The sequence below is a fragment of the Phycodurus eques genome, chromosome 1 (genome assembly GCF_024500275.1).
Source record: "Phycodurus eques isolate BA_2022a chromosome 1, UOR_Pequ_1.1, whole genome shotgun sequence".
Classification (NCBI taxonomy): Eukaryota; Metazoa; Chordata; class Actinopteri; order Syngnathiformes; family Syngnathidae; genus Phycodurus; species Phycodurus eques.
Genome location: NC_084525.1, coordinates 7,081,221 through 7,095,697, shown reverse-complemented (window position 1 = coordinate 7,095,697; position 14,477 = coordinate 7,081,221). Strand labels below are relative to the sequence as shown.

General features: G+C 42.4%; 2 protein-coding genes across 3 annotated transcripts; one reads left to right on the top strand and one right to left on the bottom strand.

Annotated features, from left to right (window-relative positions):
* The first annotated feature begins 622 nt into the window (after positions 1-622).
* pym1 (PYM homolog 1, exon junction complex associated factor) lies at positions 623-4,115 on the top strand. Its single transcript, XM_061675109.1, has 3 exons — positions 623-910; positions 3,152-3,245; positions 3,330-4,115. Exons 1-3 carry the CDS (start codon positions 880-882, stop codon positions 3,811-3,813), a joined length of 609 nt encoding a protein of 202 aa, XP_061531093.1. The 5' UTR covers positions 623-879; the 3' UTR covers positions 3,814-4,115.
* On the bottom strand, positions 2,671-13,445 carry LOC133401749 (transmembrane protein 198-like). Of its 2 annotated transcripts, none has more exons than XM_061675086.1 (5): positions 13,288-13,445; positions 12,477-12,753; positions 9,195-9,770; positions 8,993-9,117; positions 2,671-6,063 (listed from the first exon to the last, which is right to left on the bottom strand). In XM_061675086.1, the coding sequence occupies exons 2-5, from the start codon at positions 12,619-12,621 to the stop codon at positions 5,914-5,916; spliced, it is 996 nt and encodes a 331-aa protein (XP_061531070.1). In that variant the 5' UTR covers positions 12,622-12,753; positions 13,288-13,445; the 3' UTR covers positions 2,671-5,913. The 2 variants fall into 2 exon arrangements, with proteins under 2 accessions (XP_061531070.1, XP_061531079.1); XM_061675095.1 differs by lacking the exon at positions 13,288-13,445 and adding an exon at positions 13,000-13,066.
* Positions 13,446-14,477: the final 1,032 nt, after the last annotated feature.

The following is a 14,477-nucleotide window of genomic DNA, read 5'->3' as shown; positions in this document are numbered from 1 at the left end:
AGTTGGAGAATCTTGAAACAATAATGTTTGGCGAATAACTGAAATCGTATTACGTGATGTAATGATCATTTGTTTTGTTTTGAAGTATCAATGAGAGAGCAAGTGCGGATGTTGACATATATGTGCTCTGAATTGTAATGAATCAATGTTTTTGTTTTTATGTTTGTGATGTATTGATGATGTCCATTGAATGGACAGAAAAATTCCACTTCACTTTACGTGATGATATAAAATATACGTAAAAATAAAATAAAATAAAAATATTCCAAGCTGAATGGTCACAGCAGCCAGATATTTATCCATTTTTTTCTTTTCATTTGACTGTTCCACGACATGAACACTATGGATCATTGTCTGCTGTTTTTGTTGTTTTTAGATTTTATTGAAATTGTGTATAATATGAATAACAGTCAGTCATTCCAGTTTGTTCAGACAATAAAATGTGTTATTAACAACAATATCCAAACACACATAAGTCACGATATTATAGTTTAAAAAAAGTATCAATGACAATGAATGAAATGTAAATAAAAATAAATAAATAAATAAATAAATAAATCTAGCAAGCAGACAGTTCCTCCTCCAGTTACACCTGGCAACCCTAAATCTGTCGTCATTTCCGCGCTCGGAGAAAGCGTTCGCTTGTTTTGCCGGCTTGCATCTCCCGATGACAAAATCATGTTCTCGCACACCTGGTCTACTTTGCCACTCGTTCTTGCGTTAACATCGAATGTTGTCACGAGAGGGACCACCTCGAGGCCAACGTCATGAATTTATTATGCTAACGGTCTTGTAGTCTCTGCCTGTTTTGGGACGCGGAGTGTGGAGCTTGGGGGCGACGTTGGGACTGACCCACGGAGGGCAACAGAGCTCTTCAAAATGGCAACCCCCTATGTTACAGATGAATCTGGTAAGCCCGGTGCATGTGGCACATTACAGTATATGTGAAAGGAAATAAAACGTAACAATCAGATATCATTTACTAAGCAGCTGCAGTTGGGGTCCACGGCTTTATTTTCCAGCTGCTGCGTGTTCGGCAACAGCAACGCTGCTTTGTTTGAATGCAAATGTCTTTCCCTGTTGTTGCTCGGAGGCTAGCTGCTAGTTAGCGGGATGCTATCCCGCGTCCTCTCGTACGAGAAGAGCGCCAAACTTCCTTTAAACCCTTTTTTTTTTTTCGTTGTTGCTGTTGCTAATCAGTTGTAATATGAGCCGGTGGATGTGAATACAATTCAGTTCTGACACCAGAAGAGGGACAAGTGGGGTATGTTTGATTGAACGTTATGGTGGGGAACAGTGCTTGACTGTAGCATTACAGTACTACTGTGCACTGCAGTGTTTACTAACTATATTCAGATACACAGGTTAATTGTGTACCTTTTGCTAGTGATGGGTGATTATGGAAAGTAAATAATGGAAATAATTTGATATTGAGATGAATGAATGAATGAAATCATGATGAATACACACAATTATTCATTGATTTCAAAACAGCATTCAACTACGGAAACTCAACTTTGAGTATAACTTAAAAGAACAACCAGAAAATAAATTAATAACAAATGAAATAATATATTAAAAATAATAGCAAATAAAAATAAATACCCGTAGTACCTGATGTGCGCGCCTTGCCCTCTTAGGGGCAGTGTGGCACCCTTGCATTAAGATAATAAAGAGTAGAAGAAGCAAGTCGCGATATAACTTTATCATTATCACTTGTTTTTCACAGATTTGGATTAATATATGTCTGTGAGTATTGTCATATTACCAATCTGTACGTGTTGCTATGGCGTTTGTGTGTGCATATTCATTATTTGAAGGTAAAACCCTCCCATGACTTCCAATGCTTATTTTTGCTAGCCCGTCAATAGGGGTTTCCATTGAGTGTTAGCATTAAGATGACGATGTTTCTAATACGAGGTATGTGCTGCTTTGAAATATACCGTGTGTGTAATTATTTTTTTTTTGTGTTTAGTTTTGCAGTAACTCCAACTGGGGTGTCAGTAAACATCTTGAAGACGCTTAGGGAGGGCAGAATAACGTTTGCTGCAAGCAACACAAGGCGCATTCAGGGTGCTTTTGCAATGCAGAAACATGCATACACACACCGCGCTGTTTGGCACATTAATAGTTTTTCTTCGATTATAAAGTTTTTATGATTTTAGGAAGCCAAAATCAAAGTCAGGATTAAATCTCAATTGATCGCCTAGCCCTACGGCTTCTGCCTTCTAGTGGAAGAGCATCTAATTGCTCTGCTGGTCACTGTATGTCGCTTGCACAGATAGCTGACCAAGATAAATTATTTGCAGTAACTATATAATAATTTTTGGACCAATTAAGTGGAATTGGATAATTTATCTCAGCATGCTCAGAGATGCTTTACAATATGAAGGTACATCTCAATTAAAATATGGTAAAAAAGAAAAAGTTCATTTATTTCAGGACACATACATTATATAGATTCGTTAAACACTTCCTGCCAAATTTCTGTGTTAAAAATAATTTTCATTGTTTCTTGATTGTGTGTTACGTAATAGTTTCTAGAGATGGGGAATTTGGGGTCAGTAAGTTAAGTAAGCTATAATCATCAAAATTTGACATATACAGTGCTGTGAAAAAGTAATGGCCCCAATGATGAAGTCACCATTTAAAAACAGTTGTTCACTTGGGCTATGTTTGTCTGATATTTATCTTTGTTTGATGATCTTAAAGTGAGGAAAGGGGCCAATACACAGTACTGTATATATGAAAAAATCATGAACTATTTCACTGTGTCGTGCCTCTCTATAATATGGAATTTTAATTAAACTACCCAACTAAATTAAGCTTTTGACACCATTCGAATTCATTGATGTACTGTACCTGTATTTACTTGTGCAACCACATTACCTCATTTGTTCCTCTCTAAAATATTTAATTTTTTATTTTTCTTTATCAATTGAGTTGTTCGGTTTATGGGCCACAGTAATGATGCAAAAAGTTTTTAAATAATTTATCTTGGTCTCATTTTTTTAATAACAAAAAATCTGGCATTTGAACTGAGGTGCATAGACTTTTTATATCCCGTGTGTTAATGGAACAAATGTAAGCTTTATAATTGTGTTTGCGTCCTTGACAGTTACCTTCAATGTTATTTGTGGTTGTTCTTTAGGAAAATACATTGCCGCCACACAGCGACCGGACGGTACGTGGAGGAAACCGCGGCGGGTGAAGGAAGGCTACGTCCCCCAAGAAGAGGTCCCAGTGTAAGTGAACTTGTTCCCAACAGCTTTATGGGATGATATGTGTTTTTATTTTTGTAATGTTCGGATTCGCTCTTTGTGTTTCAGTTATGAAAACAAATACGTGAAGTTCTTCAAGAATAAACCAGGTCTTCCACCAGGCCTGAGTGCATCTGATGCCGAGCCACCACACCAGCTAAAGATCCCGGGATGTGCGGACAACGACACCGCTGGTCTCTCCAAGTCAGTCAAACGCAACCTGAAACGTAAAGAAAAGCGAAAACAACAGCAGCAGCAGCAGGAGCTGGAGGAGAACGAGGTCGACGTGGCGTCGCTCGCTGATGCTGTTGAGAATGTGACCATCTCACAGGGCGGTGCGCACTCATTCAAGGTGGCGGTGGCAGAGGATTCCCCTGCAGTGGAAAAAGCCAAGAAAATTAAGAATATGAGAAAGAAGCTGCGTCAGGTGGAGGAACTGCAGCAGAAGGTGGACTCAGGGGAAATAAAGCAGCCAACGCAGGATCAGTTGGAAAAGTTGGCCAGGGCAGCAGCTCTGCGAGACGAATTAGAGCAGCTGGAACGCCACTCGTGAGAACGGACAAACTTGGTTGACGTCATCCTCTGTGATTCCAGCCTCCATTTTACGTCTTCATGATGAACACTGAGTAGTGACTCATGCCAAGTCTGCCCATTTATTTACATTTTACACTCAGCTTGGCCCCGATGTTCAGTTGTAAACATCTTTAAAAAAACAACCTATGTTCTGTCTCTTCCATTTTATACCTTTTAAAAAACAATGAGAAAGGAAGTGATTTGTTGACGTGTGTGCTTTTTGAATGATCACAGCCAAGGCACCATCTTTATTAAAAGTACATGCTGCAACAAAATGATCTTGTTCTGATTTTTTTGGCTCATAAGCAGCAGATTGAACTCCAGTTGGACCCCTGCTCTTTGCGTAGCATTGAGACTGAGCCCGACTGGAAAAAATAGCGGTGCCTTGAGATTTGAGTGACCTGACTTGTTAAACTTGTATCTCAAGGCACCACTGGTGAAAAGCCATGAATAATTGACTAAAAGTGATAATTGCCTGTATTACCAGTTTAAGCCATAAATTTACCACAAGCTATGATCCCCAAACTCTTGGGAAGTGCCTCAGGGTATTTCAAATGCTTGTAAACACTACCACCAGGGGGCACTAGTGATTCAACACAAACTTAACCGACGTGCACAAGCATTGTGACCTGTCAAGATGAATTTCAGTAAATGCCACTTTCAAGTTATTTCAGTGATGACTTGTTTTTTTATTTCTTGAACAAAAAGGTAATTTTGCCAGTGACGTGGGTGTGTACAAAGAAAAGAACACTACCTACAAAAGACAGAAACAAAACAGGCTCAGTTTTGTTGTCATATCTGGCACAGGTTGCAGGGTATAACGAAATCTCAAGACTACCAATGCAAAACCATAACTTTTGGTGCAATAATTCTTGGGTGTGATAGGAAAAAAAGTAAGGAAGGCGTACAGAGCCTAAACATATATAGTGCAAAGTGTACCCACCTCACAATGGCATGGCAGATGCTGATTTCCCATATACAGTGGCACCTCAAGATACGAGTGACACAACTTACGAGGTTTTCGAGATACGAGCCTTCGTTCAGATTATTATTTTTTTGCTTCAACTTGTAAGTTAAATGGCATGAATGATATTTCCATTTATTTCAATGGGGGAAGACTATCTGAGATAAAAGCGTTTTAAGTTACGAGTGTGGTCACAGAACAAATGAAGCATGTATCTCAAGGCACTACTGTATTACAAGTTAGTGTGGATTATGAAACTACTACATATTGTTGCTTTTTAAACAGTAAAGCATGGTTGCAAAATCATCTGTCAAAACCGTTGCTTCATGTTTAAAAAATATACTATATTTACTATTTCTATTGCAATATGTTTTTGTTTTTTCATCTTGTTGATAGCGACACGGTGGCCGACTGGTTAGAGCAGTTCTGAGAACCCGGGTTCAGTTCTGAGGACCCGGGTTCAATCCCCGGTCCCGCCTGTGTGGAGTTTGCATGTTCTCCGTGGGTTTTCTGCGGGCACTCCGGTTTCCTCCCAGATCCCAAAAACATGCATTAATTGGAGACTCTAAATTACCCGTAGGTGTGAATGTGAGTGCAAATGGTTTTGTTTGTATGTGCCCTGCGATAGGCTGGCAACCAGTTTAGGGTGTACCCCGCCTCCTGCCCGTTGACAGCTGGGATAGGCTCCAGCACGCCTGCGACCCTAGTGAGGAGAAGCGACTCAGAAAATGGATGGTTGGATCTTGTTGATAGTGTTGTGTGGTAATTTACAAACATTTACATTGCCAATATATTCAGCTATGTTTGGGGTGTTCAAAAATAAATAAATGTTAATATCTTAAAATAAATCTTTTTTTTTTTTTGCAAAGAAAGGGCCTTGTTGTTTGTTTTATATTTCCAATAGTGTATGTTGCATGTTACAGTGAACCCACACATGACATGTGTGCCACATATTTTTAACTGTATAGTGGAGTCATGATTAAATGAATAAAACATTTCTTTTAGTATAATGAAATATTTCATATTCATCATACCAAGCATGTCTGCATGTGCAAAAAATATGCAAGAATGGGACTGTCCCATCTAGGTAACTGCAGTTCCCTGTTATGAATCACTTCACACCATACAAGCTGGCGAGGCTGCAGTCAAAGACACCATGGAGCCTGTTTCAAAGTCAAAGTCGATGAGAGTGTGTGTGATGGTGCTGTCACTGCTAGTGGACGAGCCCGTTCCCGCCTGGCGCTCCTGCAGGCTGCGCAGGTAACTCTGCAAAGAAAATCGGAGTAGGGCTTCATAGAGTGAAAAATGGTGAGGAAAAGGTTAGGGCTATTCAGATTTCGGGTGAAATTTCAGGATGAACCTAAAAGGAAATGTAACGGGTGTTATCTCGCATGGTTTCACAATGTTAAAATGTGCACAGCATGTTGTACTGTATACTTGTAGAGGACTGTTCAAATACCAATTCTTCTTCTTTTCCTTTGGGCTTGTCCCTTTAGAGGTCGCCACAGTGCGTCATCCCTTTCCATGTAAGCCCATTGCCTGGATCCTCCTCTTGAACACCAACTGCCCTCATGTCTTCCCTCACGACATCCATCAACCTTCTCTTTGGTCTTCCTCTAGCTCTCTTGCCTGGCAGCTCCGTCCTCATCATCCTTCTATCAATATGCTCACTGTCGCTCCTCTGGACGTGTCCAAACCATCCAAATCCGCTCTCTCTAACTTTGTCTCCAAAACATCGAACCTTGGCTGTCCCTCCGATGAGCTCATTTCTAATTTTATCCAACCTGGTCACTCCGAGAGAGAACCTCAACATCTTCATTTCCACCACCACCAGCTCTGCTTCCTGTTGTCTCTTCAGTGCCACTCTCTCTAATTCGTACATCATGGCTGGCCTCACCACTGTCTTATATACTTTGCCCTTCATCCTAGCAGAGACTCTTCTGTCACATAACACACCTGACACCTTCCTCCACCCGTTCCAACCTGCTTGAACCCGTTTCTACACTTCCGGACCACACTCACCATTGCTCTGGACGGTTGACCCCAAGTATTTCAAGTCCTCCACCCTTGCTATCTCTTCTCCCTGTAGCCTCACTCTTCCCCCACCAACCTCTCATTCATGCACATATATTCTGTTTTACTTCAGCTAATCTTCATTCCTCTGCTTTCCAGTGCATACCTCCATCTTTCTAACTATTCCTCCACCTGCTCCCTGCTTTCACTGCAGATCATAATGTCATCTGCAAACATCATGGTCCATGGGGATTCCAGTCTAACCTCATCTGTCAGCCTATCCATCACCACTGCAAAAAGGAAGGGGCTCAGGGCTGATCCCTGATGCAGTCCCACCTCCATCTTAAATTCGTCTGTCACACCTACAGCACACCTCACCGCTGTTCTGCTGCCCTCGTACATGTCCTGTATTATTCTAACATACTTCTTTGCCACTCCAGACCTCCGAATGCAGTACCACAGTTCCTCTCTGGGTACTCTGCCATAGGCTTTCTCTTGATCTACAAAGACACAATGTAGCTCCTACTGACCTTCTCTGTACTTTTCCATCAACATCCTCAAGACAAATAATGCATCTGTGGTACTCTTTCTCGGCATGAAACCACAATGTATTCCTTTCACCTCTCTTCGGTCCGCTCAGTGTGCCACTTCTTCTTAGCTAACCTTTTTCCTTGTATGATTTCCTCTACTGTGAGGTTCCACCACCAAGTCTCCTTCTCTCCTTTCCTGCCAGAAGATACACCAAGTACTCTCCTGCCTGCCTCTCTGATCACCTTGGCTGCAGTGGTCCAGTCTTCTGGGAGCTCCTCCCGTCCACCACGAGCCTGTCTCACCTCTTCCCGAAAAGCTGCACAACACTCGTCCTGTCTCAGCTTCCTCCACATGGTTCTCTGCTCTGCCTTTGTCTTCCTAATCTTCCTCCCCACCACCAGAGTCATCTTACACACCACCATCCTATGCTGTCTAGCCACACTCTCCCCTACCACTACCTTACAGTCAGTAAGGTGCGTGCTTCTACTTTCGCTCTTGTAGGTCACCCTATGTTCCTGCCTCTTCTGGAAAAAAGTGTTCACTACAGCCATTTGCATCCTTTTTGCAAAGTCTACAAACATCTGTCCCTCTAAGTTCCTTTCCTGGATGCCGTACTTACCCATCACTTCTTCATCACCCCTATTTCCTTCACCAACATGTCCCTTACAATCTGCACCAATCACGACTCTCTGTCGGGGATTCTCAGAACTACTTTGTCTAGCTCCTTCCGGAATTTGTCTTTCACCTCTAGGTCACATCCTACCTGTGGGGCATAGCCACTAACCACACAATTTCAAGTTTCAGCCTCATCACTCGATCTGATACTCTTTTCACCTCCAAGACATTCTTAGCCAACTCTTATTTTATAATAACCCCGACTCCATTTCTCTTCCCATCTACACCATGGTAAAATAATTTAAACTCTGCCCCTAAACTTCTAGCCTTACTGCCTTTCCACCTTGTCTCCTGGACACACAATATATCAACCTTTCTCCTAAACATCATGTCAACCAAATCCCGAGATTTTCCTGTCATAGTCCCAACATTCAAAGTCCCCACATTCAGTTCTAGCCTCTATGCTTTCCTCTTCTATTTCTGCCGAAGAACCCGCTTTCCATCTCTTCGACTTCGACCCACAGTAGCTGAATTTCCACCGGCGCCCTGCAGGTTGACGGCGCCGGTGGCGGACATTGTTAACCCGGGTCACGACCGGGTATGGAATTCTAAGGATGAACGCTCATATTTGTTTGGCAAAATTTTAAGCCGGATGCCCTTCCTGACGCAACCCTGTGCATTTATCCGGGATTGGGACCGGCCTACAGTTTGCATTGGCTTGTGCCTCTCATAGGCCTGCATTACTTTCAATACCAATTCGCACCAGGAAATGTATTGGTCGATTCATGGCTCAAACACCTGTGGTGAATTTTGCCATTGCACTCCTTTTCACGGAAGTATGAAAAGATCGTATCTGTGCATTCCAAAGTTTAGAGAAGATCAAATTAGGTTCACCTGTAAAGGTTATAGTGTATTTCAAATTCATCCAGAAATTTCACTTACAAGCTGAATATCCAGTAATTTTTTTTGTGAGTAGTTTATTTACACATAAAGTTAAAATCTTTCTCATCAAGTGTTACTTTGCTTGTAAACTGACCGGTGCAAGGACGTCCCCAGCGTAGCGTTTTAGAGGCGGAGGCCCACGCCGACGGTAATGTTGTCTTCTTCTGAATTCTGCGTATTTATGCTTCTTGGCATGTTTCTTCCGATTTTTATGCGCAGCTGCGGAGCATACAAATTTGAGAGTCATGACGAGTGGAGAGCGGCATATCTGACAAGTGAAAAACAACAACCCTCACCCTTTGTATGTGATGCTCCTTTGGAAGTAAAATTCCACTGTGTCAACACGCCTGTCAGACCGAAAAGAGGGCAAATTCCAGTTATAACCCAGTTGAACCAGCAGAGTGGAAGTGGGGATGCTTGACAAAACATATCATAAACCTGATCGAGCAGCATAAAGGCGCCCAGCAAGTAATCCACACACAGCACCACAGTGGTGGCACCAAAAAAAGATGTGTATATGATGACAAACAGTTTCTGCCACTGCAGTGTGAGCACAGCCGTGGCAATGCCAGCAGCCATGATGACGCTGAGGGGCACCCACACGGGCGTGACACTGTAAAACTGTCCAATAATCACTAGGGTGGTGCAGGAGAGCAGGCAGCCCAGCTGGAGGCCACAGAGGAGGAGACCCAACGTCGACACCAGCATGCTCGCCAGGCCGCAGAGCACCCCGGCGCCTAGGCCAATCCCGGTTTTGGTCTCGGCCCCCGGGTGAACTTGCAGCAGGGTCTCACTGTGGTACAGCCAGAGGACAGATGTTGATCCGAACAGGAAGCCAGAAAAGAAGATGACCATCTTGAAACAGCGGTACCCTGTCATAACACAGATGGAACTCTTTTGAAAGTCTACTTTTGGGGTACAAACAAAATGCATGTCAGTTCTGAGGGTGGGAGTTCAAATCCTGGCTGTGGCCTTCCCGTGCATATTCTCTCCTGTGCTTGTGTTTTTTTTCTCCGGATACTGTGAATGTTTGTCTGCTTCTTTGTTCATATGTGCTACTACGACTATCACCCAAAGTTAGGCGGGACAGGCTCCAGCTCACCCGTGGCCCTAATGAGGATTCTGGGCAAGTCTGACAAAGTTTGAGCTTCTCCGCTTAGAGCTCTACGTGACACCGGATAAGCGCAAGAAAATGGAAGAATGGATGGTTGGATGGCTACCAAAACACTATGGGGGCAAGGGGGTAATTGATGACAGAGAGGGCAATTTTTAAATATTGATAAATAAAAAAATGTCACAAAGGCCACTTTTCTCATTCAGGGCAAAATAGCAGTTGCTGGAATACCACTAGGGCTCTGTCTGTCAGGGGTTATCCATCATCAATCATAACATTCTTTTTGGGGCAAAAGTGCACCTGTTACCCTCTCTCCTGTCACCCCCTCCCTCATCTGTCTTTTGTAACTTACTTTAAAAGCTCCTTTGTTACATTTAAAAAAAAGAAATATGAAATAGAAACGTAATTGACCGATGTTTCTTGTGCAGCCTGAACTAATGTTTGTGTATATTCAGAAAGAGTGGTCAAAATAATATGTACAAATACAGATAAACTTTGAAAGCTGGGTGTTTGCAGACTGTCACATGACTTCAAGATTAAGGCCAAAGGTTAAACACCGCGACACAGCAACACTGCTGGAATCGAGTGAGCTTTGGGCTGCATGTTGACGTCAGGCAGCGGACAAGTGTCACTTCTTTTGTCGCGCCCAATCAAACCCATCTGTCTCCACCTTAAACCCACAATACATCTGTCACTTGCCACACTTACATTTTTGTTTTTGTTTTTCCTTTTGCTTGGATTTTTAACAGCAGCGGTTCTCAAACTTTTCACACCGAGTGTACCGTTTCAAAAAAATATATACCTCTCCATCTACGCTTATGACCAACATTCAAAGTAGCGCATAATATTAAATGCCCTAGCTCGTGAGCTAACAAGGTAACTGGCTAGCGAGCTAATGAAGCAGAGAGCTCGCCAGTATGGCGTCTGCTCATCCAAGAAGTTGCCACTCTGTTTGCCAGAGCGCACTCAGCGGACACGCCTGCAGCTGGAGCACGGGCTCTCTTTATCATCCATCCATTTTCCACATCTATATAATTACAACAATTATAATTATATAATTATATATAAAATATAAAAAACAATTATAATTATATAATTGTGGATTATTTTATTCATTCAAAGTTGGCAGACTGGTTGACAACACTTTTTTTCTGTGGTGTGTCAAATTTACAAGATGTTTTTTTGGGTCAGTGTACTGTGTCTTTAATTTCACACGTCCTTTCCCTTAAGGATCTAATTATGCAGATTGGTCTTGTCATAAAGAACATTTTCACAGCAGTCATGTTGACAGTCAAGAGCCGATAAGCTATGCAAACGATTAGGACGCTCTGGCCTCCAGGGACCGCCATAAAATTGGGGGGGGAAATCACGAATCAAATTTTAAAAAATAGTTATTACTATTACCTCTTCAAATGGAAACGCTAACATTGATTCAAATTCAAAGCCATGCCCAATTAATGCTATAACAGATACTAAACTACTAAAAATATTGTTTCACATTTATTTATCAGATTTTAAACCCTAGTTGTTCGTTGTTAGAGTTTAAATTGTCTAAATCATGTTAATTGTTTAAGATTTACATCAGTGTTGAAGTATACATTATTACTGTTCAATTATTCTTAGAATTTCTACATGGCATATTAAACTGCAATCAACTGCTTCTTTGCAACTGCTAATCAACATTTCACTGCGATAAATTTGTATCTGATAATAATTTCAGAAAAAATACATTGTATATTTTGCATGCATAGTCGACAACCTGTATTTAGTAGGTTTTTCATTTATTTATTTCAAGTTAGAATTTCTAATTGATTGGAAATGTTATTTTACAGTATATTTTAATGCGGGTGACATTATAAGTTAAAGACAAAAAAATCTCGCCTGGGAAGCCACTTTAGGAAGGGCGACTCTGTTGACTGTACGTACGGCAGTAAATATCAGAAAAGCAAGTGTTAGCGATATCATAAAATAAGGTTTACTTTTTTACATTGCTGTGATATTTGTTGTACGGTTGCATGTGCCATAATGAAAATGTTTGGCCTTATATTTTTAAATCATGGTTGGTTGTCATGCACAGTCTTAGAACTGATTACATATTGATACAAGTATTATATAACTGTATAAAATAACAATACTGAATATAATATATACATGTGATGAATACTTTTTTTTTTTTATCATTGCATGTTTTAGTAAGCATATATTATAGGCATTAGCTAGGATTTACGGTGAAGGTGTGGCTTTTTGTTTTCATTTTTAGCAAATATAGTTTGGATTTGATACCAACAATGCTTTAATTTCATTTGTGGTTATTTGTTGATTTTATTATTACATCATTTAGTCCATATACACTGCAAATCACTGTCAGTGTATCTTGGTGATTATCATTGTGTATTAGCTCACTGTGCATGCAGGGATTATGTGTACCCATTATTAAGGTAATTGTGAGATGTTATTTACATACCCAGGAAGCAGTAGATGAGGCCGAATGAAAGGCAGACGAAGCAGACAATGGACGGGACGACCTCATGGCGACTATTATTCTCAAACATACATATATCCACCTCGGCAAGCAACTCCTCAGTGGCGTTGACTACTGTAAATGCCATCTTGGAGCTGGTATAGTGATGCCATCCACGCAGAGCCAACTTGGTCACGGTGGATGGCAAGCTGGGACGTCCGTGCGTGTAGATTGATGTGCATTTAACTTTTTTTTTTTTTTTTTTTATCTCGCGGAACACCTGCAGAAAGAAAACAAATTATTTTCCTGACAGCTATTCAGACAGTCCCTTCCTTTTGCAATTCTCTGTAAAGGAAGAAGATGAGGAAACTGGACTTCCTCTCAACATTTTGCTCGCATGCAGGATACAGATGAGGAAATGACCCACAGGAGGAGCACATTGTTGCTGGTTTGAACACTGTGGTACCACATTGAGCAAATTCCACCAAGCAGACGTGCAAAGTGGATTTTTAAACTATGTACTCACAGTGACGCTAACGCTGGTCTTGGCTTATTGTGAGAGGAGAGCCAGATAAGCTGTTCAGGCACAGCTGACGTTCGGCAAATTGAATTAGAGGAGCTTTAGCATGTGAACCATCCTCAAATGCCAAGTCCTCTCATTTGTAAAAGTGCTTTATCCACAATGGAAACACTTTTGAATGTACAGCAATTACTCTCCAGTATTTTGTTTTGTGTTTCTCATGAGACACTAAAACCTCAACGCAATGTGTTAGTGGATATACGGGAATAAATAACATATTGAATTGTGGCCTACCTGTGGCAGCTGGAATGAAGCCTCATCCTCATGGTCATCAGACAGAAAAAGTGTCAAACTGCAGTACTTTTGTCAGCAGAGTGTGCTTTTCCTCTGCAAGCGTTCTGGGTGTGCGCTCATGTGAAAAGCCGACTCTAGGGAGGGACCATCTGGCCCCAGCGATATTATGAGGCTCCTGCCAAATCCAAGGCCGAGCACCTGAGAGTTCAAGCTCTCACTACCCATAATCCTCCTGTGCATGAGACTTTGCCCCTGTTGGATGACAGTGATTCCCCGTAGAGCCTCCACAGTCTGGGAAAAGACACAAAATGCAACAAAAGCACTCAAGCAAGAACCGAGGCATTCACATCCATGTAACCTTTATTTACTAAACTTACAGTGTTGGACTTTTCATCCTCTTGTCTGAACTTTAATATTCTAACTTTTTAACACAATTTCAAACGGTCACAGCAAGTTTTGTTGCCAGTACCCCACAAATACTCAATGGAAATTGATGGGAAGCAAAAAGCCTGGAAGCCGTTACCTTATCGTGGTGGAGGGGTTTGTGTCCCGATGATCCTAGGAGCTAAGTTGTCTGGGGCTTCACGCCCCAGATAGGGTCACCCATGGCAAACAGGTTCTAGGTGAGGGACCAGACAACGGACGGCTAAAAGACCCCTATGATGAAAACTAATAATGGATGTAGGTTTCCCTTGCCTGGACGCGGGTCACCAGGGCCCCCCTCTGGAGCCAGGCCTGGAGGTGGGGCTCGAAGGTGAGCCCCTGGTGGACGGGCCTGCACGAATGGGGCCCAGCCGTGGGCTCACTGCCTGTGGGAGGGGCCATAGGGGTCGGGTGCAGTGCGAGGTGGACGGTGGCCGAAGGCGGGGACCATGGCGATCCGATCCCCGACTACAGAAACTGGCTCAAGGGACGTGGAATGTTACCTCTGTGGCAGGGAAGGAGCCCGAGCTGGTGTGTGAGGTTGAGATGTTTCGACTAAATGTAGTTGGACTCGCCTCCACACACAGCTTAGGCTCTGGTACCAGTTCTCTCGAGAGGGGTTGGACTCTCTTCCACTCTGGAGTTGCCCACGGTGAGAGGCGCCGAGCAGGTGTGGGTATACTTATTGTCCCCCGGCTCCTGTACATTGGGGTTCACCCCGGTGAACGAGAGGGTAGCCTCCCTCTGCCTTCGGGTGGGGGGACGGG

Excerpts from the sequence above, each read along its gene's own strand:
- LOC133401749 (XM_061675086.1), bottom strand. The coding sequence starts at position 12,621 with ATGGCATTTACAGTAGTCAACGCCACTGAGGAGTTGCTTGCCGAGGTG. Across the intron at positions 9,771-12,476 it reads CCTCATCTACTGCTTCCTGG|GGTACCGCTGTTTCAAGATG; the intron begins GTATGTAAATAA and ends GTGTTATGACAG. Across the intron at positions 9,118-9,194 it reads AGGAGCATCACATACAAAGG|CTGCGCATAAAAATCGGAAG; the intron begins GTGAGGGTTGTT and ends TATGCTCCGCAG.
- pym1 (XM_061675109.1), top strand. The coding sequence starts at position 880 with ATGGCAACCCCCTATGTTACAGATGAATCTG. Across the intron at positions 911-3,151 it reads CTATGTTACAGATGAATCTG|GAAAATACATTGCCGCCACA; the intron begins GTAAGCCCGGTG and ends GTTGTTCTTTAG. Across the intron at positions 3,246-3,329 it reads CCCCAAGAAGAGGTCCCAGT|TTATGAAAACAAATACGTGA; the intron begins GTAAGTGAACTT and ends TTTGTGTTTCAG.